Source organism: Gadus morhua, chromosome 4 (assembly GCF_902167405.1).
Source record: "Gadus morhua chromosome 4, gadMor3.0, whole genome shotgun sequence".
In the NCBI taxonomy this organism is placed as follows: domain Eukaryota; kingdom Metazoa; phylum Chordata; class Actinopteri; order Gadiformes; family Gadidae; genus Gadus; species Gadus morhua.
Window position 1 is genome coordinate 18,765,445 of NC_044051.1, and position 20,303 is coordinate 18,785,747.

General features: G+C 44.6%; 2 protein-coding genes across 11 annotated transcripts in view; both read right to left on the minus strand.

Annotated features, from left to right (window-relative positions):
* The window catches only part of zgc:162472 (titin), a 28,132-nt gene extending 21,163 nt beyond the window's left edge, over positions 1–6,969 (minus strand). For all 3 annotated transcript variants that reach the window (XM_030354060.1, XM_030354061.1, XM_030354059.1), the window contains exons 1-2: positions 6,849–6,969; positions 167–399 (exon numbers count right to left, since the gene is read on the minus strand). In XM_030354060.1, the coding sequence (XP_030209920.1) occupies positions 167–393 (227 nt within the window). In that variant the 5' untranslated portion in view covers positions 394–399; positions 6,849–6,969. The remainder of the gene's footprint in view (positions 1–166; positions 400–6,848) is intronic.
* Positions 6,970–7,341: 372 nt separating this feature from the next.
* dab2 (DAB adaptor protein 2) lies at positions 7,342–19,250 on the minus strand. 8 transcript variants are annotated; one of them, XM_030353923.1, is made up of 17 exons: positions 19,007–19,234; positions 17,305–17,434; positions 17,184–17,220; positions 15,729–15,998; positions 15,090–15,229; positions 14,639–14,737; positions 14,019–14,150; positions 12,561–12,644; positions 12,370–12,396; positions 12,186–12,236; positions 11,998–12,060; positions 10,713–11,330; positions 9,913–10,048; positions 9,064–9,690; positions 8,784–8,968; positions 8,604–8,696; positions 7,342–8,517 (listed from the first exon to the last, which is right to left on the minus strand). In XM_030353923.1, the coding sequence occupies exons 4-16, from the start codon at positions 15,850–15,852 to the stop codon at positions 8,622–8,624; spliced, it is 2,361 nt and encodes a 786-aa protein (XP_030209783.1). In that variant the 5' UTR covers positions 15,853–15,998; positions 17,184–17,220; positions 17,305–17,434; positions 19,007–19,234; the 3' UTR covers positions 7,342–8,517; positions 8,604–8,621. The 8 variants fall into 8 exon arrangements, with proteins under 8 accessions (XP_030209783.1, XP_030209781.1, XP_030209782.1 ...); XM_030353921.1 differs by lacking the exon at positions 19,007–19,234 and adding an exon at positions 18,640–18,941; XM_030353922.1 differs by lacking the exon at positions 17,184–17,220.
* Between the last annotated feature and the right edge of the window lie 1,053 nt (positions 19,251–20,303).

Here is a 20,303-nt window from a genome sequence, read left to right on the forward strand (position 1 = left end):
CTGCCACATATACCAGATGTTGACCTTTTTTTTGTCAGAGCATTTGATTAATGAATTGCTGCTGAGTGAATTAGCTAAACATGTCAACGTAAAGTGCGTCTAAAATCAATTGCCTACACCAGCTAAAAAAATAAAAAATAAAACAATAAGAACAATTGCTTCTCACCGTTGAATTGCGGTCGTCAAGCCTGCAGTGGTAGAATTGTTATTGTCCTCCACTTCCGCCGCTGTCATGTTGTTATCGTCCTCCGTTTGGGCAGTGGCCTCTGCTGGCGTAGGATCGGCTGGGGGGTCATCCTGGGTTGAAGGGGCCTCCTGGGCCGTTGCGGTGGCCCCAGCTCTACCCGGTCTCCCCACGTTGGGCCGAACGCTGATCCTTGACCTGCGAATCATTCTCTCCTGAAGAGAGAAAGGCAGTATGCGGTGTTACATTTCCTGACAGACTGGACCACTGTCTATGTATCCATTTAGTCTGACCTTAAGAGTGCACCGACAGTTCAATAAATTTACATTATTTTAAATTGAGACATTGTAACATTTGTTATCATCATTCTGTCATTTTTATGATGTAAATTGAGGGAGGCTTAGCCTGGAAATCCAGACCCACATCCATGCATTTGATAATATCAGAAGAATACAAGGGGTGACGTATCCAGACCAGTGGAGCTAACCAATAAATAAAGACTCTTGCCGTATCCAGTCGGTAAAACAGCAACGCTTTTGGCCCGCCTATATTGATACATCAATGCGATTGATTATTGAATGATGTTCTGGGCCAGGGGAGGCCCAGAATATACACGAGTATATTGCTCGTTCCCAGAGTAACTCGCTAAGCAAATTCAAATTATGCTCTCGCGAGAATTCTGGATTTCCAGGGTAGTATCGGCTCCAAATATCGGCTCAAGAAAAACGGTATCGACGTATCGGGTATCGGCTAAGGCTGACAAAAAAAATTATCGGTATCGGCCCTAAAAAATCCATATCGGTCGATCCCTAGCCAAGAGCAAGTGTTACGATAGTCTCGGAAGCAGCAACAAAGTATGGAGACGGACCCCAGAGTTTAAATCACAAAATGAAGTGTTTTACTTTCATAAATAATTGTACAAGTTAAGTCCCCGTTTACACGAAGGGAAAATGCAGATATTTCCACGCGGTTTGGCCTCTCATTTACACAAAAACAGTTTTTATCACAGAAAACGATCATTTCTAAAAACTCTGGCCAAAGTGGTTTTGATGTAAACAACTTTTTTGAAAACGATGTTGTGTGCACATTTGTTATTTTTGAAAACGGAGGGGGGGAAATATTCGTTTCTATAAATACCCTGCTACGTATAAACGTGGCCTAAGTCACAGGGCACATCAGTTCCTCCCAAAGGAGCTGTTCTCGTTAAGCAACAAGCAGCTCGGGCTGACAGACAGAGCGGTCAACTCACCGGCCAACTCACCGGCCTGCTTGGCAGAAACCAAGACAATAAGAGCAACGTCTTAGAAGGACAGGATATCCAAGAGGGCCTGAGACATATTGGACAATTCACGCAACACGGTGGGAAGATCCCAGCGTGGTGTAAGCACGTACGAAACAGGCCTCACACGCCTAGCCCCAGGCAAGAATCTCTTGACCAGTGGATGGCTGAAGACCGGTCTACCATCACAGCCTGCATGGCCAGCCAAGAAGTAGAAGGTGCCCGAGCACTCTAGATAGTGTTGATAACCACTTCAGGCAAACCTTTGCCCTGCAGGATTAACCTCCACCAGACCGTTCTGACAATGTCGGGATGTAACCTCCACTCATCTCGGCAGGGAACCCCGCGAGACATGAGGTCCGCCCGAAGGTCTGGGCGCCCGCGATATGCAGGGCTCTCAGCAATTTCTGCGAATGCGAAAGCGGGAGAGTGCCAACAGGACGGCGTGTCATCGAGGAGGCGAGAGCATCGCTGTCATGATGGCTGATTCTAGGCAAAGGCCCAAGTAGACTATTTGCCGGCTGGGGAGTGGGGAGCTCTTTTCCCAGTTGATGGCAAAACCCAGTAAAGAGAGCTGGTTAATCACGGCATGCTGTCCCTTCTCGCAGCTTCCTCCGAGTTGCTCAGAACAAGGAGAACCCTCTTTCCCTGAGCGTACCCAACGCCATCTCCACACACTTTAAGAAGGTGCGCAGGGCCAGGGAGTAGCCGAATGGCAGGCACTGTTACTCGTACGCAACCCCCATTAAGCAGAGAAACGTCCTGTTCGCTTGCCAAACAGGGATTAGGAAGTAAGCATCCTTGAGATCCAGGGATGTGAACCAGTCGCCCACTTTCACACATCGGAGCAGCACTCTGATAGCCTTCGCAGGTGTGCACAATTAACTTGATTCTGCACCACCCAAAGACCATTGCACTGCCACTGAAAGGCCAGTAGGGGTGTAGAGGGCGTAACACAAGGCTTAGGGCCATTACATAGTCGACGCATCGCTACACATACGCGTCCAGAAGCCTACGCGACGCTTCGGCTGCCATTATGCGTCGAAGTAGGGCTGCAGGATATATCGGCTATGTACGATATATCGATATAATTTCCAAGGGGATACAAGATTTGATAATATTGTTTATATCGATATGCGTTAAACTGTCAGTTTCCCGCTCAAGCGTCTACAGCGCTTGCCTTGGAGACTGTGAGCGAGACCCCTCCCCCTCTCACTCTGTCTTTCCGAACGTGCCGTGTGCAAAGACGCCTCATTCCCACCCCCGCCGCCCCCTCACAACACAACAAGCATGGATGATACCCGTAAAGAAAACGAGACGGCGGCGGGAGACGAAATTGTTTCAAAGAGGAGAAACAACGGCTCCATAATGTGGAAATAGTTCGGGTTTAAAAAAAACAGATGAGCTGCAGCTGCAGTTCATCTTTAGAGAGTGTAGCAAAACCGTTGCGACTAAAAGTGGAAGCACGACAAATCTGTTCCACCATTTACAGCAGCGGTACAAAGTGCTGCATCACCGGCCGCGACAGTTTCTTCTGCCCCGAAACCAGGGCCGGCGCTCGGCAAATGTGTTGGGAGCGCCCTCTGGTGACGCTCTTAATTAATTAATTAAAATATACGAAACAAGCGAAATGAAACCAAATATGTTCCCAAATGGAACGGAGAAGGGAGGGGGCGGGGGATTAAAGTTACGGCGCACTGACAATGCGACGAAGCCAATGCTCTTATTGGTAGCTAATGTGTGTAACCTACAGCTTTATAATGTTTTGCATAGTTGAATATTTTGTGAAGAAGGTGAAAAAAGTCCCTTTTTTTTTTTAACATGTTCATTCAATTCTGTTGAAAATAACGATACAAAATCACATGTTGCAGTCATACTGACCTATGCTTTAATAAAAGTGCTTGCAACATCTCACATTTGGCTTTTGACTTAGAAAAAAAACATCTAACCCGCTCTATAGAAAAAAATCGAGATATATATCGTATATCGCCATTCAGCCAAAAAATATCGGGATATCATATTTTGCCCATATCGTGCAGCCCTACATCGAAGCGTAGCAAAACGCGTCCTCACAATTTTTGATACGCGACGCGCCGATCCATGCAATACTATGCGTTGTCAGTGGGGGCGATACTGCAAATATTGTACATTATCCCTAACTCTCCACCTCAAGCTGGTGTGTAGTGAGCGTTCTGGCACCGATTGGCTGCCGTGCATCCCACCCAAGTGGGTGCTACATATTGGTGGTGGTTAGTGAGGTCCCCCTTCACTTTAGGCGTCTTTGAGTGTTATTAATTATTATTATTCTTCATGTTTAACCTCTGTTTTCCTTTTATTCCTAGTCTGTTTTACATAGTTTTGAATGATGACTATATGCTCTGTAAGGTGACCTTGGGTGTCTTGAAAGGCGCCTCTAAATTAAATGTATTATTATTATTATTATTATTATTCCCACTATAGGTTATATTTACAGAAGAACATATGAGAGGATGCGGGCACGTGATAAGAATGACATTCACGCCTCTTTTACTAATAACCTGTGCCAATTTATGCGAACCCTACCACAGGAGCAAAGTGCTATTTTGATGCGCGACATCAAACTGCTGATTCGGGATTGTGAGCCATTTTAATTATCTTCTTGTCACCCGATATTCGTTCTATTACTGGCCTTATTTGTTTTAGTGTTAGCCCATTTGAATTAATTACGTAATGTTTTGTGTTCACGTTCTGTGTGAAACATAAGTGTTCATGATCTGTGTGAAACATAAGTTCAGTAGCCTCTTTGAGTGAAGGAAATTTGAAAGAGTGAGTGTGTAGTGAATGAAAAATGTGTGCGTGTATGGTGGGTCAAGTTTCTGTATTTGATAAATAAACCCATTTTCTCTAATAATGTTTCCTACCATATAATTTCTGTGGACATTATGCGCTATAGCTTTGGCTATAGGCCTACACTTAAATAATTCATTAATCTGTCAAGGCAGTAGCTCGTTGTATAAACATTTTATATGGATATGAATTAATGAGTTTGACGTAAACCAAATTAGTTAACTTGTGTAATGTGATAACTAATGAATCAAAAGTCATGCTTCCAAGTGACCAATGTATATACATTGATTGGTCATAGCGCATACCCAATCGTAGCACATTGTACTGGTGGGGAAACACGCCAGCATCTGGCAAAAAATAATCTGCCAGCTGCTCCCTGACAAGGGCCGGTTTTGGTGAGAGTCGGGGAGATATCGGATGACTTGCGAAAGGAGATCATCAAACTTTGGCGCCAACATCCGAAAATACTGGAAATGCCTCTCCTCGTCCAGGCTTCGCATTGGAAGCACCAGAGAAACAAATTCCCCATCCTGATCTCCTGTGGTATTTAAAGGGCGCACATAACACCGCCTATCTGCGCTTCATCACTCTTCTTCCATAGCCACTTTGATCGGAATGTCACCTGGAATGTCACCCGCGAAAACACCGGTGACTCTGCTGCCACCCATGGCGTGAGTGGTGTATTGCATGTCATGCATTGCCCGCAACGTTCGCGTATGCTGTGTAGTACAGCGGTCCCCAACCACCGGGCCGCGGACCGGTACCGGGCCGCGGGACATTCCTAACCGGGCCGTAGGTTAGTAGGCTACGACATGAATAATTTTTTTTTTTTTTTTTACAAATTCATGCAAAATGCATGCACACTTAATAAACTCAATTTATTTCGCAATACTGTCAGTCTTTTACATGCCATAAGTATAAATGCAGTTGTTAGATTGCATATAACATGTTTGCATTTTTGGCAAGGTCTTAACTTCTTTTCTCAGGCATAACTGTCTGTCTGTCCCGTCCTCAACACGTATTGGCTTAAGCGGCTGCGCGCGCAGCCTAAGCTCACTTAACTTGTTCAGTTCAACAGCAGTGTCACACTATGAGCTCAGCTCAACCTGACACTCCAGGGGAGAATGACGACTGTCTTTGAACTGGCAGATAAAGTTGCTGCATATAAAGCCAAGCTTGATTTGTGGGGACGACGAGTGGACAGGGGAGTATTCGATATGTTCCAGAAATTAGTGGGGATTTTGGGAGAGACTGAGGCAGGGCCCATTCTCTCGCAGCTGGTGCGCAATCACCTTGTTGCGCTTTCATATGAATTCGAACGTTACTTCCCAACCTCCAAAGATCCACGGCGAACGAATGAGTGGATCCGCAACCCATTTGTCAATGTCCCGAATCAGTTGTCAGTGCAGGAGGAAGATCAAATGATCGAAATAGCTAATGATGGTGGTCTTAAAAGTGTGTTTGAGCAAACCTCTCTGGCGGGTTTTTGGATAAAAACCAAAGCGGAGTATCCCGAGATATCCGTAAAAGCGCTGAAAACGTTGCTCCATTTCCCACCACGTACCTATGCGAGGCCGGGTTTTCGGCAATGACTGCAACTTAAACAAAATTGCGCAATCGATTGGACATTTCAAACACGCTAAGGGTGTCACTGTCTTCCATCACCCCCAGATTGAACCTTCTTGTTGCAGGGAAACAAGCACAGGGCTCCCACTGATTAAAATGAATTGTAGCCTATTCTGTGGCCTCACAAACGCGTGTTAATTTCCCTTACTGACATTTTGTGTTGTGCATGTTGACACTTGATAGATGTTACTTCAAGTTTAGTTCAATATATTTATGTTCATAGTTGTACATTTTTCACTTGTTCAAGTTCACATTCTTTTTTAAGAGTTTGTTACCTTCACTGTTCATAAATAACTGGAACTAGTTGTTTTAAATGAATGCATGCACAACACTATATGAAAATATCAACAAATTGGCAACCTCTGGCGGGCCCGCCCCGCCGGTCCATGAAATTTTTTGATAGGTGCTTAATAGGTTGGGGACCCCTGGTGTAGTAGATTTTGAAAGGTAGCGCGTCGCTCGCGTCGTTTACGTGCGTTGACTATGTAACGGTCCTTATGGGTGACTACTGGGAACAAGAAGCAAAACAAAAAAAATCGTGCTATGGATCAAAGGACACTCATAAGAAAGACATTATGTTAACAGTGTGATGGCTAACGTAACGTTACTTCTTAACAGAAACACACTCACAACAATGGTGGGCATATAGGACCAAAGCTGGTGTAAAGTGATCCGGATCAGTGTACTGAAAATCACAAGGAGCCACGATAAACACGACTTCCTTCAAAGACTAGCAGCACAATTAAAAAGCTTCGTCTGACTTGTATTGCTGAACAATACGACCCCCGAATCGATAACGCCACTGTTTACCAGGCAGCAGACATGAACAACAAACCACAGCATCCTCACTATAACACACTAGTAACTATGTTTCCTGCGTCGAACATGTGCCATTTATGAACACTTACTACTGCTGCACTTATTGAGACATACCTTTTTCAAATGGAGCAGTGTATTTAGGGGGAATTATCTTGATGTATTGGTCATATGTGGGGGAATGAAGTACAGACTCCATGGACACGTTAGACCGCCATTTTTGTGACACAAGGCTGTCAGGAGGACCGTGGACCCACCGGGGATTCTGGGAGATGTAGTCCTTTTGTCGCAAATCTAAGAAATTGCAACCGTTTGCAAGTTTGCAAAATAGAAAGCCACAATGTCATTGCTGGATATTTAACAGTATTAAATGCAGATTATTTATGGTTCATTTTGAACGTGAACAATTAGGGTGTAATGCATTTATTAGCAAAATACTTTTTCAATAATTTATGTATACGTGTCACGTGTGCCTATCTCGCAGTTTAAACCCGAATGATATTAATTCCACTTATTACATTCTAGCAAGAACAACATTTGTGCGTTTTTATCGCATTCATGTTTATACTTTCTAAATCCGCGTGGCCTCATTAAGAACAAGAGACTGAACTTAATGATTAAATCACATGCCTTTATTTATCACCATGGCAGATGAGGCCTATGTAGGCCTATACACAATGAACGACCACTTTCAGGCACACCTGATGGTTATGCAAAGCCTAATAAGAAGAAATGTGGCTGAAACGTATTACATTGCTTTTTAATTCATAAAGTGTGTTATTTCCACACAATTATAAATCACAACAAAAAATTGGGAATTAGTGTATTTGTGGGAAATGGTGGGCCCCTCTACCAGCTCCAAATTCCTGGCATTGCACCATTCTAGTTAGTCCTGTGGGTTCAAACCTCTTGTTACAGAGGTCACGGGATAAGGCCCTGACATGTCCAAACCGGCTGCAAGTCTTCAGCTTCTCAAATAACCATTTAAAAACTGTGGTGAGTGAGTGTAGACCATGTCTGATGGCACAAGCCGTTGTGTGGTCACTGTTTGGGGCTGCAGTTGGTTATAAAGCTGTGGGGATGTTTGAGAGGCACAATACGGCCACTTCATCCATCGGTTGAAGGCTGCAGCTTCAGAGTATTGTTGCTGACCACTTTCAGAATTGTAGTGCCACGGTTTATTGCAACTTTCTCCAGCGGCTCATGTTCCACCTATAACAGATCTCGCTCACAGTTGTAACCCTCCCACTGTGTTGCATATTGTTGCTGTCGTCACTGATAATCAAGCCGTGAGAAACAAAACAGAGAAGGCTACTCAACGACTTCCAAAAGTGAATGACAACAGACGCAATGTTATTCCTGAAGCAACAACAACACACAGAAGATTATTTCTCTCTTTTATATAAACTATTTGGTTGTACACAAACACTGCAGCATTGAACGTGTTTAGACATCCCCCCCACCCCAGCCACCATTTAGTGTGTCTTTATTCCTTCAGCAGATCACGACAAAAACATTCCCTTTTTGAACACTCCCTTTTACATCACATTCAGTTGCATTTGAAAGACACTCAAGAAAACAATTGATTTATTACAACAGAACGAAATTCTTTAAAAAGGTGGAGATGCTGAAGCGTATTTTTTTTCTGTGTCATCATTTGCCGTCTGAGGGTCGAGGCAGGAGTGGATCATTTGGTTTCCCTCGTACGTCGCAGCAGCTGTGAACCGACGTCTACAATACATGATGATCACCATATTCCGATACTCATGAGCTTCAGGTCGCCCCGCTGAAACAAACGTAGAGAAAAAATAATAATTGTTTACAGTTTATGCGTATCTTTTCAACCACTAAAAAAGGTTCAGCGCCACTCACTTGTTGCTATGGTTACAGTCAAGCAAAGGGATTCCCGAAGGGGTCGTCAAAGGCATCCGGAGGGTTAGACGCCTGGACAACTGGAGCGCTTTGCTATCAACAGAACAGTTTGGGATGAGAAGGGCGACAGCGGAATTTCGAACGGGTCCAACACTATTTATCTGGATAGATTTGCCGTACCATAGCCATTGGTGGCGCTCCAAAGGGACTGCCGGCATTTGGCGCCCCGAATGCGTCGTCAAAGATGTTAGGGTTCAGCACTTGCCCAGGCGCAGGCCCCGTGACCGGACACGAGGAGAAAGCGTCCAGAAATCCGGGTTGGGCCATTGGTGCTGTGACAGGGGGCACGGTTGGTTTAGGAACGTCTGAAAACAAGCAGGGAAAAAAAAGGATGGTTGATGACAAATGCAATACAAAAACACGAAAAAGATCCAAGTGCAACGTCCTTCGAACACTTTACCGTTCCCAGGGGACATTTGATTGAAGTCAAAGTCATTGTGTTCCGCATCTACAGGAATACCGCCCACTTTATTTTGAAAGTACTGGTTGAAAGCCTCGCCTCCGTTGCTGCCGGCGACCTGCTCCCCCTTCCGGGCCGGGATGGCGGGCGGCGTGAGGACGAAGTCCTTGAACATGTCCTTCCCCGTCTTCTTCTCCTTCTCCCCCAGGGGGTCCAGGGCGGTGAAGGCGCTTTTCTCTACCTTGGGCGGGGCTTCACTCACCGGCGGCCTGGGCGGAGGCCTGGGCGGAGGCATGTGGCTGGAGGCGGGCTGGAAAGGGTTGGTCATCGGGGTCTGCTGGCCCCAGACGGGGGCTCCGACGGGGCCGGCGTGAGGGGGCTGCATCCAGGGGGTGGCAGGCTGGGGGATCCCCGGGACCCCGAATGGACCGGGGACCTGTGGGCCCCAAGACCCGGGCGGGCCGTACGCATGCGGCTGGGGGAATCCGTGCGGTGGCCCCTGGAAGCCCATGGGAGGGCCCCCTGCCGGCGCGGAGAACATGGAGTGCATGGTGGAGGCTGGGGGGGCTCCCCACATGGTGGGGCCGGGGGCGCAGGTGGTCCCCTGGGGGCCCAGATGGAGACTCGCTGGTGTTGGGAAAGGCATCGTACTTATAGTTTACATGCAAAACAAATGCTCTGGTGCCACAGAAAAAACCCTACTTCCCACAAATGTAATCAATATTTGACTTCAAAAACCATCATAGCCTTTATTGCTACCTGATAAGTGTGATTTTAATTGATGGCTGAGCACAACAACAAAGGAGGGGATAAGACAATGGTTTAGTCTCAAGATGGCGGGCGTTTTACCCAGAGCGCTGAGGGAGGAGGACGCAGGCTGGGCAGGTGGAGCCGTACTGCTGAAGAAGTCTGCCTCTTCTGAGAAGTCCCCGGTCTGACCAGCGTTCGCCATCACCTGGGCCCCGAACAGATCACTGGGTGTAGACTACCATGGATGGGGAGGAACGACAGTTTAAAATAAGACGGTAACATCCGCTACTGACAAATGCTTCGATAAAAATACGTTTGAGTTTGATCTGATCATACGGGTCGTATAAGTGGAGTCTTGAAATGTCTCAGAAAGTTACAAAAGTTATTACATTTATAAAATTATTACATCAGAGTAATGGACTTTATTATGTTTTTGAATTAAAAAAAGACTAACTCTAAAGACAACTTACCACCACTGTATTTGTAGTGAGGAATGCATATTAATGAGCAGAGATGACAAAACAAATAGAGTTAAACGTTGAGCAATCAGACAAGTCAAGAGGGTTAAGAGTTATAGAGGGTCATGCAACCAACACATGCAATGATCACGCACCTCGCCCCTGTTAGATCTGCACATCGAGAGGAAAAGAGAGCAAGCACACCACACGCCAACAGAACCAATCCACCCATAAAAAGTGCATTATTTCACCTAAAACCAGTGCAAGCCATGTCTAACACCACCAGGCCCAGAAGCCAACCCCAGTCAATCCTAGTGCTCAGAAAGGGAGATGTTAGGATGTCACCCTTGACCAAACGTTGCGCTGTGAATACTCAAATTAACCCAACGACTACCCCACTGCCATGCAAGGAAATGCCAATGTCCCGCACTGAAATGTCACCTTTGCACCAGCAGCCCTTCGACCGCGTCCAGCCTTAGTGTTCTGCGGGGGTGGGCTAAGGACCACCGAGTCCTTCGAAAAGGTCGGGCTTGTGGCGTGCGGTACGCCGTTAGGAGGGGAGGCACTCGCCACCGATGCGTTGCGGAAAGGGTTTTGGAATAGCATGTCCGTCGCCTCCAGTGAGCTCTGCTCCTGGGCCACCGCGCCTTCTAGCGGCCACTGGCCCTGACCGAGGGCCAACATCATGTCCTTCCTGCTTAACCCGTTCATCTGCCCGCCGAGACCGTGGTCCTGCTCCCCACCCTGGCCCCCGTGGCAGAGGGCCTCGTCATCGACGGGGCCCGTAAAGCCGGGGCTCTGATCCCTGCTAGTCAGAGAGATCTGTGCGTTATGGGGGGGCGCCGGCTGGGTGGGGGGCGATTTCGAGAAGGGGTCATCTCTGAAAGGGTCACTGTTTGGCACTGGAAAGAAGCCAAACGTGGAGGAAAAGGGATTCTCTGTCTGCGTAGACGGCCAAGTGCTAGGGGCACAGGAAGTGACAAACGGGTTTCCCTTTATACAATTCTGATTGCTGTCAACCTCCGCGGACAAGTCCAGCAAGAGAATATCATTAGTCTCCTGGTTAGCATGAGGAGAATGGGAGAGACAGAGAGAGAGAGAGAGAGAGAGAGAGAGAGAGAGAGAAAGATTATAAATAATTCTGTTGCCAGATAAAAGGTCATTGTTAACAAATATGAAATCGTATGTGATGAAAAGATATGACAATGTAAGCAATTGATTTACAGGATTACAAAATCAAAAAACATGGACCGAAACTCATTCTTATAAAGAACACTTGTTTCACAGGCTGTTATTGTTCAATTAAAGGTAGATCCAAAGTTTTGACTTTTGTTCTGTGAAATAAGGCTCTTTTTATAGATAGGAGTTTGAGATTGTGCAATGTATTGAGTAGTGCTCATTAATTAAAAGTTATGCGGTGGAGCGCCATAAAGTTTAGAAGGACAAACTGAATACAAACAAACAACATATAGTAGCCAAAACTCATCGTTGTAGTTTATGTATGCAGCGCAGTACTAACATTACCATGAAAGGACATCAGGAAGTCCCAACAACGCCCATATTTGAAGTTCCTGTCAGGTAAGCCTGTGTGGTACGTACCGTACCACACTGTTCCATAGCTTACATAGCTAACCGAAACGCAGTCAACAATGATGCTGGTCATAACACATATGTCAGGACACGACAAGGGGTCGATCGCACTGCTTGTGTATAATCGGGCACTTACGGGGGGGGAGAGGTCGCCTGAAGGGGTGGACATGACCCCGAAAAGATCCACTTGGTTCATTGGCTGGTTGGACAGAAAGAGTCATGTGTCATGTCAGTGTGTCATGTGATGTTCCTTCAACCAAGTGGCAAGGCCAGATCAACCAATGAGGATTGTGAACCGCTAGGACATTCTCAGACCCCTCTTACTTGGGAAGGTTTGGCTTCTCCCTCCACAGTGGGCAAGGCAGCGCTTCCATTCTGAAGAAAATGAATCAGAACACAGATCATGTCACATATTAAATTACTGCGGTTTAATCATTGCAATTATATAATTTATAAATGTTGACAAATGTTAGCAATGAGGAAAATCCTCCCCAAAATTCAAACCTACCTCAACAATGACGCTGCCATTTTCCCCCTGTTAAAAATAAAATTTCTTAATGCAGAATTTGTGTCGGACTGACATTTTGAGAATAGCATCCAACAAATGACCGCTGATGCAGCAGCTGGGAATAATATATTCAGTGTGTACTAGACACAATCACTGTAGTCATTCAAATAATTATTGTAAAGATCAGTTACCTTCTGTGCTGCGTCGGCCTCCTTCTTCCTCATGTTGAAGATGACTTGGAACAGATCCTTCAGATCCACCACCAGCGGCTCAGCCTGCGGGAGGATAAAACAGGGAATGTCATGTCGCCATTCTAATTTACTGCATTTAGATTAAATAGCGCTTTTCAACAATACTTCTAGTGACTATGTGCGGTTGGATACTTCATCCACCTACACTTATAATTCAGGGGGACATGTGCAAGGCAGTGGCGTCACTAGGCTGTTTTATTCGGGGCTAAAGCCCCGGATCTAATTTGATTAGCCCTGAATCTTTTTTGTTAAAAAAATTAAAAATAATAATATTTTGATGCATGCAGAGCCTGTGCCATATCCGCACGTCGCACATTCTCCCATTTGTTATGACTCTTGCGTAGTTTACTGCTAGGAATTTCTGTTCTACTGCTCAAGATTTTAAGCCATGAATTGATGAACTTGCATTGAAGAAAATATGTCAGTTTTCTGTGGGCTGTAAGTAGGCCAATCTATGAGGCTAAATAGCATGCCAATATTGATGACTGACTAAGGATGAATGCTAACATGATTTGTTTCTAACTTTTGCCTTAAGTTATAATTTAGCTAACTAGCTAGCTGCCCACCCTTCCAATGGTGGCTGTCATTTCATTACCAATGTTAAGTGTCATAAATAGTTAACACTGGTGCTGAGTCATGATTCCTAAAAAGGAAATACCCAAAACATGTGATATGTTTTCAATTTGCAGAAAGTTTTGAAAAATCCAGGATGCCTGAGAGCCTTACTGCATTATGTTCCATAATAGTTGTTTCTTTAGGAACCTGAATGTTGTCTTTTCCTTCACAGAAAAAAAAATATTTCCACCATAAAATGATGCAGAAAAGGCACTGATAGATGAATAAGAATCCACCAGAATGCAGGAAATTAAATGTTTGACGCTCAAAAAATCTATAATTTGTCCCGGAAAATGTTGAAATGAACCTAGCCTATATGACCCTGTACGCAGGTTGTATGCAATATATTCATAGATATGTTGTCTTTACTTTTTGGATTAAAAAGAAGGCATGTCAGTAAACTCCTTGTCGGCCCTTAGTGTGATTATCATTTCATCATAGAGTGGCCCTTTGTGAAAATGAGTTTGACACCCCTGATATAGGTAATGTAAGGTCTGTCTCCCTTGTATTCATTTTACTCTGAAATAATTTGAATGGAACTTTAGATGTCTGGGGATAAGCAGCAGTCAGGTAGCAAAGCTATAATGACCTGCCTATTTGGTTTATTTAGGGAAAGCATTATGAAAAAAAATGTGCATGCACAATAAAGTATGCAACAAAATGTACCGCGCTCGCACTGTCCTATTCCCTCTTGGGCTAAGCCCCGGATGCTTCAGAAACCTAGAAACGCCCCTGGTGCAAGGTACAAATATAATGTGAGTGAGTGAGTATATATCTACCTACCTGTTGAGAAGTCTTTATGGCAAAGAACTGATGCTGCCCCTCGCCTCCACACACATAGCCGAATGCTCTGTTATCGGTCACATCCCGGGCGATGAAGGAGATCTTATTCACCAAGTGCTCGTGCTCAATAACCTGACCCCCAAAAAGGACATTTGTTTTTTATTGCAATATTACGTAGGACATTTTGAGACTGATCTTGGGATAGAAATCACGGAATAATTTTACGCATTTGCAGTATAATGACTTGTTCCCTTTGAAATTCAAATTCTAGGGTTAAAGCAAATCGGGATTTTTCGGGATTCTTGTTTATTTTGCAATTTATGTCTAGGTTTAACATGCAAAACCTACGATAAAAACATTGTTTAAACAATGTTGTATGCTAAAATACATAAATAATTATGCATGCTACTCTAATGTAATAATTATAATGTGAATGCCATTTGTATGAAGAGAGGGGAAATTATCCCATATATATTAAGATGGTTTGAGGAGGCCCCTCCTCAAACTTTCCCCTCACAGATGCTCAGGTTTTGTTTGGGGGAAGCTCAGCCCGCCCCCCCACTCCTTCATAATTCAAACCCTGCTCAGAACCCATCGGGGGGCGCAGTCCGCAGACTCACCCCTGTTCGTTCGTCAATGATCTTGATGCCCAACATGGAAATGTTGATCCATATCCTCTGTTTGTGTTTTCCTTGGGAGCGAGCGGCTACAGCCATGCCCTGGAAATAGAAAACACTTTTACCATGATAGAAAAACTGATTCGCCAAATGGCTTGATCGTGTGCCCAAAGCCCACAGCCGTGTCGGAACAGAAGCAAAATAAACTTCGGAATATCCACGTTCAAAGTAAAGCGTAAAACACTTACATACATTCTAACTCCTACTTGGCTTCAATAAAACTATGATTTTATTTATGATTTTATTTATGATTGTATTTATCTATGGAGTCGCATAACAAAAGAAACACTACATTCTTTAGATGATGTCAGCCCAAACCGAATGAGTTTGCCCCAACATCATCTTTAGCAACACTACACTGATGCCTCTCATTACCACGGTAACCGGCGGTCACCTTGAGTTTCATCATGGAATCCTGGCTCATCTTGTCCCCCCTTGCTTCGGGGACGTCGTCGATGCCTATCAGCTTGGCCTTGTACCTCACGCCGTCCCCTTGAAACCTGCCCAGCAGGTATTCATCCGACTTCTCCGGGACTGGCGCAAAAAACAACAACAGCAGCAACAACAACAAGTGCCGTTTAGCCTCCACGCTGTAACCATCATATTGACTATGATAACCATGATGCTGACATCTAGCACGTGCTCGTTTGCAAGAGTGACTCGCCGTGGATACAAAGGGAGGGTTTGCAGGGACATTTGGGGGGCGAACCCGGTAAACTTTGGGCTGGGAGTCGACTACTGCTACCGTCCTAACAACCTTTCCCCCCCTTTTGAAATTGCACTAACTTAATTTCTACCACTCTTTATACTCTGAACTAGACTTTCTTCAAAAATAAAACCCACCCTCCCATGAGTCAATCCACACAGGGAGTTCTTTGACTTTGACTTTGTCTTTAAATCTTTTTATAAACTATTTAAAGCTTTAACTGTAGCTACAACTAAGAGGCTTGAGGTTAGTAATGGGAATCTAACATAGTGTATGTTGAGATCAATTAAACATTTGTATTCATCGAAACTAAGAAAAAACAAATACCTTTTTTCTTCTTGATGGTGGCGGGCTTGGACGAAGGGGAGGTGGGCGAGCTGGTAGGGGAGGCAGGGCTAGGGTCGGCGGCCGGTGTGGACATGGTCATCGTGTTCTCTACGTCCGCTGACATGGACGTCGCCAGGGACGATGATGACAACGGTGATGGTGCCTCACCACACGACGAAAAGAGACGGGTATGAGCTGGACTGTAGCTCCTCACGGTGGGGAAGTCGACTCAGCAGAGGGAGGGGCTTAGCATTGGAACATTCTCAGAGGCTGGGGAGGAGAGAAGATAGGTTGTTATGGTGTGTTCCTGAATCCTCTGACGCAAGCCTTCCGAGTCGGAAGTCGGGAAATTGCCCAGCTTTCTTGCGGCATTTCTCGGAGGCACACCCCCTTTTTGTCATCATCTCTCGGAATTCTGAGAGTAGACCGAGAACAGTTATGACACCCTCAACAAAAAATGGCTGCGCCCATGTACCACGTTGGTCATTTTAATGTTGATTTAAAATGCTCTTCCAGAATTGATTACATTGCTACTTTATTCCGGTCACCAATTTATGCATTGCACGGTCTTGCTGTGCATGCAATACAATGTAAAGTTGTTTTGTTTGTTTTCGGGCTGGTTTGCTAAAGAGGCTAATGTAGCTAACAATAAACAACAACTAGCCATTTTCATGACACAATCAGAAAGACGAACGGGAACGCTATAAATGCTCGGAGACCGGAAATGACGTCAAAAGTGCAGCTCGGAAGGCTGGCGTCCGAGGATTCAGGAACACACCATTGGATTGGGGGGGGGGGGGAGATGTGGCTGTTTATTGGAAAACATCAAAACATGGCAATTGTTGTATGGGGTTGTGTGGGGTAAATATTTGCAGGGAGATTTGCATTATGTCTGATTATGTAATTACATAATGCTGTATTATACAACATGACCACAGCAAAAACACACAATGTTGACTGTGACCGCACGACAGAGCACGCACTCACATACACACAGAGATAGATTTGATGCAAATATACACTCATTTTGTCATTACATTTATGAATGATCTGCAAATCTGAGATGAAGAGTGTTTCAATCTCTAGTTACAATCAAAGTACATTTAGCACTATAAATAGACAAAGTCTTCTGTTCAAGTCTAGCCATTATACTAGCCCCAATCAAGAGAGAGAGAGAGAGAGAGAAACATAATTTATGCTGGCAACAAAACAACAAAACAGTAAAATGCAATTCAGCCTTTGACATCTGTTCGAGTCCACAAGCCACCGAACTACAACGGATGTATATATGCTATCGGAGTTCAACGTCTAAAGGACATGTCATGTGCTCTAATTTACCACCAGAGAGTGATAATGTGCAATACAAAAGCGATTACTAGAATACAATCTCCGCCAACACCATATATCCAGAACAAACAATCAATAAAAATGAATTATGTTCTGCACTGGGCATACCTTTAGTAGCAGTTCCCGGTGAGACAATGCTACAGTCCTGTGAAGTGTGTGTGACAGTGGTTAAGCAGCCTGAAGGTTGACCGGGAGCAAAGGTTGAGCTGTTAAATGTAGTTAATCTTACGCCGGCCCTATAGAAGCTCCTGTGATGCTCAGCTGATCAAGCCGAAGAGTGTGACCCCAACGTTTACGTTTCTGATACGTGGCGTCAATGTCCTTCAATGACTCCCAACGTCGGGCCCTAAGGAGTCAGACTTAAGACAACACGAGGAAAGAAACACCAGTGCTTTTTTTTTCAGTTATTTATTTTAGAAATGCCTGCTTTGTGCTTTCTCCTTGTAAGTAGTTGTAGGTATTTATAGTGCCACCCAATATAATTGTGAAGATATAATCACTTAATTGATTCCCAGAGGAAATTGTAAGACAGATAAGATGGTACAGATAAGGACTCTTTAAAAGCCATTGGGTTCATTAGGCCGAGCAATATCAATGACCCTAAAGCAGCATACAAAACTAAAGAAAATGTATTCCAGTAAACAAAGAAATAACTAATACTAGAGGTTTCAAAATGGTGAATTGGTTACTCTACAAGAATAGCAGTAAAAATAGAACCCATTAAAAATAACTTTTTTATATAACTTTTTGGAGCAACAACAACAGTGAGAATGTCACACATGACCAGAGTTGTCCAGTTACTAATGTGGTGCCATAGTCCTGCTGTAGATTCTCAAACTGAATGAGTGTGTCAGCAGATTAAAGAAAAGCTTGTAAAAATGCTTTTAAAGAAAAAAAGTGAACTGTGCATATTAGTTAAAGGATTACATATTAGTTCTGCACAAGAACGTTGGACGCCCTGACAGGACAAAACAAGCTGTGAGCTACAGACATCAGAGGCCCATGAACCTAAACCCAAGTGGCACTAAAACATGGTAGGAATGCGTTAAACACAGATACGGTAAAAGTGGACAAACACTTGAAACCAACATACCCTCCATATAGAAAGTCGCAGATACCTATTTCAACAAGTTTGCGTGCAGAGAGAGAGAAAAAACGATGTAATGAAATGTTAACTTCAGCACATCTGGAGGAAATCAACGAATGACTCAGTCCCTTACTGCAGCCGGAGATGGACTATAGCCACTACTTGGACCCGTGATGTAGCCTATGTGTGTGTGTGATGAACACACACACACACGCACACACGCGCACACGCACGCAGGCGCGCGCATCACACACGCACACACACATACATACACACACACATGAACAGAGACATACAAACACACACACTTTTTAAAGAAAACTTTTGTATTTCAGACACGAATTTAATTAACACCTTGATTTGCCATCTCTTGAACCGAAGTGGGAGATTACACAGTAGTCTGGTCTATGATTATGTAGGCCCACTGCAATTGTGGTTCAAAGTAGAAATAAAAATGAGAGAGGGAAAACAACTCACCTCATAAACCTGGTGGGAGAATAAGGAGCTCCTCAGCTCTTTCATCCTTCGCCCCTTGCCCACTTAGAAAAGCACAGCAACTGAAGCAGAACGCAAGAAGCGGACTACAACATGCCAAACAGAGGCTTCACCTAGGACCGCCTCTCTAAGTGACGTGCGCGCGGAGAGGCGCACAGCTGGAATTAATGGAAAACTTCGACTATTGTGCAGTTTCAACTTAAATCATCGATCCGAGCGTTTCTGATCGCCCGATCCGCGCCGTGTTGAGTCCCATGTCGCCCTAATAACATGGTTTACATCCATTGGTTCCCATGGGTTTTTCTAGTCATGTTCTATGCAAATGACGTTGTTTACATAACAGGCTTACCGTTAGAAAGAGCCCGGGGAGCTTTCTGCTCGGTCAGAGGTTCAGCAGAGCTGTGTAGAGATGGCTGCGGGTTTGGTGGTGAAGTGAATTACATCAGCTTTTTAGAAAAGACGCGAAATGCCAGCGCTGCCGAGCGTTGGACAGGAGGAAAAATGGCTTTGCCACCACGAAACTACCTCTAAAGTTAACTCTTCGCCTCCTCCAGAGCTCTGCAAGAGGTAAAACTTGTGCTCTTTAAAAGGGGCGGTCTCTTGTTGCACGGACATAAGAAATGTTTAAACTGATGACAAGACAGGAATGGCAAACACAGAACGTCAAAAGCTGTCCTCGAAATAAACGAACTATAAAATGATAAACCGCTAATTTATAGCGGTTTATTATAGCGGTAATTATAGCGGTTTATAGCTGCTGACTAAACTCAATTGTCTCAATCAATTAATTGGGATCATATGCCCACCAATGACCGCCTGCCTGACTGATATAACAGGCCTACATGAGGTTTTAAATCTATAATCCTCTGGGGAAAAAGTAGAGTGGAACCCCATTCTTAACAAAAGGGTTCTAATGGGCCACAATATACATGTAGGCCTACTAGTGGAATACTGAACAATGCATTGCATAACCATTAGGCCTACAAAGCAATTATTGATAAAGTACTAAAGCACCAAAGCTGTATGTGGTTAGACTTTTAGTCCGGTACATATAAACCAAAAGGCAGTGCCATTTGTCAAGAGGGAAGCACAAGGGCGTGATTGGTCGAGTGACTCCTGTGATGTTGGCCTTGCACAACATTTGGCTTCCTCTGCATCACACACTGAAGATTCCTGGCAGCCGGGCCAAGAGTTAGTGCGGTATTGAAATGTGAGAAAATGACGTTGTTAAAGACGTCTGGATGTACTGGGGCACAAAGCAAGCTTCTGTTTTTCCCTTCCAAGATGTGTTGTTGAGGGGACAGCGGGCCAGCGATGCCAGCAGGAGGGGTCACACCAAAGCAGAGTTGCGCTGTGTGTTGTGAGTGTTGCTTCCATCCTCAGCATCTCACCAACACTTAATGTGTCTGTTTGACACCGTTCAGGGATGGTCCTTTGTGCTATAGGCTTGTTTGTAACAACATCAATGGGTGCAAACAAGTGTACAGTGTAACGTTTCAGCTGCTCCCCTTCACTGACCTCCTTCATCAACATGAAGAGTGAGAGTCTACCTGGTCCGCACATCTGAGAGGGTTTTCCATTGGAAACGAGTGCTGCACAATTTGAAAATATTTTTTTATCCTAAAACCTCCTTTACTTCCCATGAA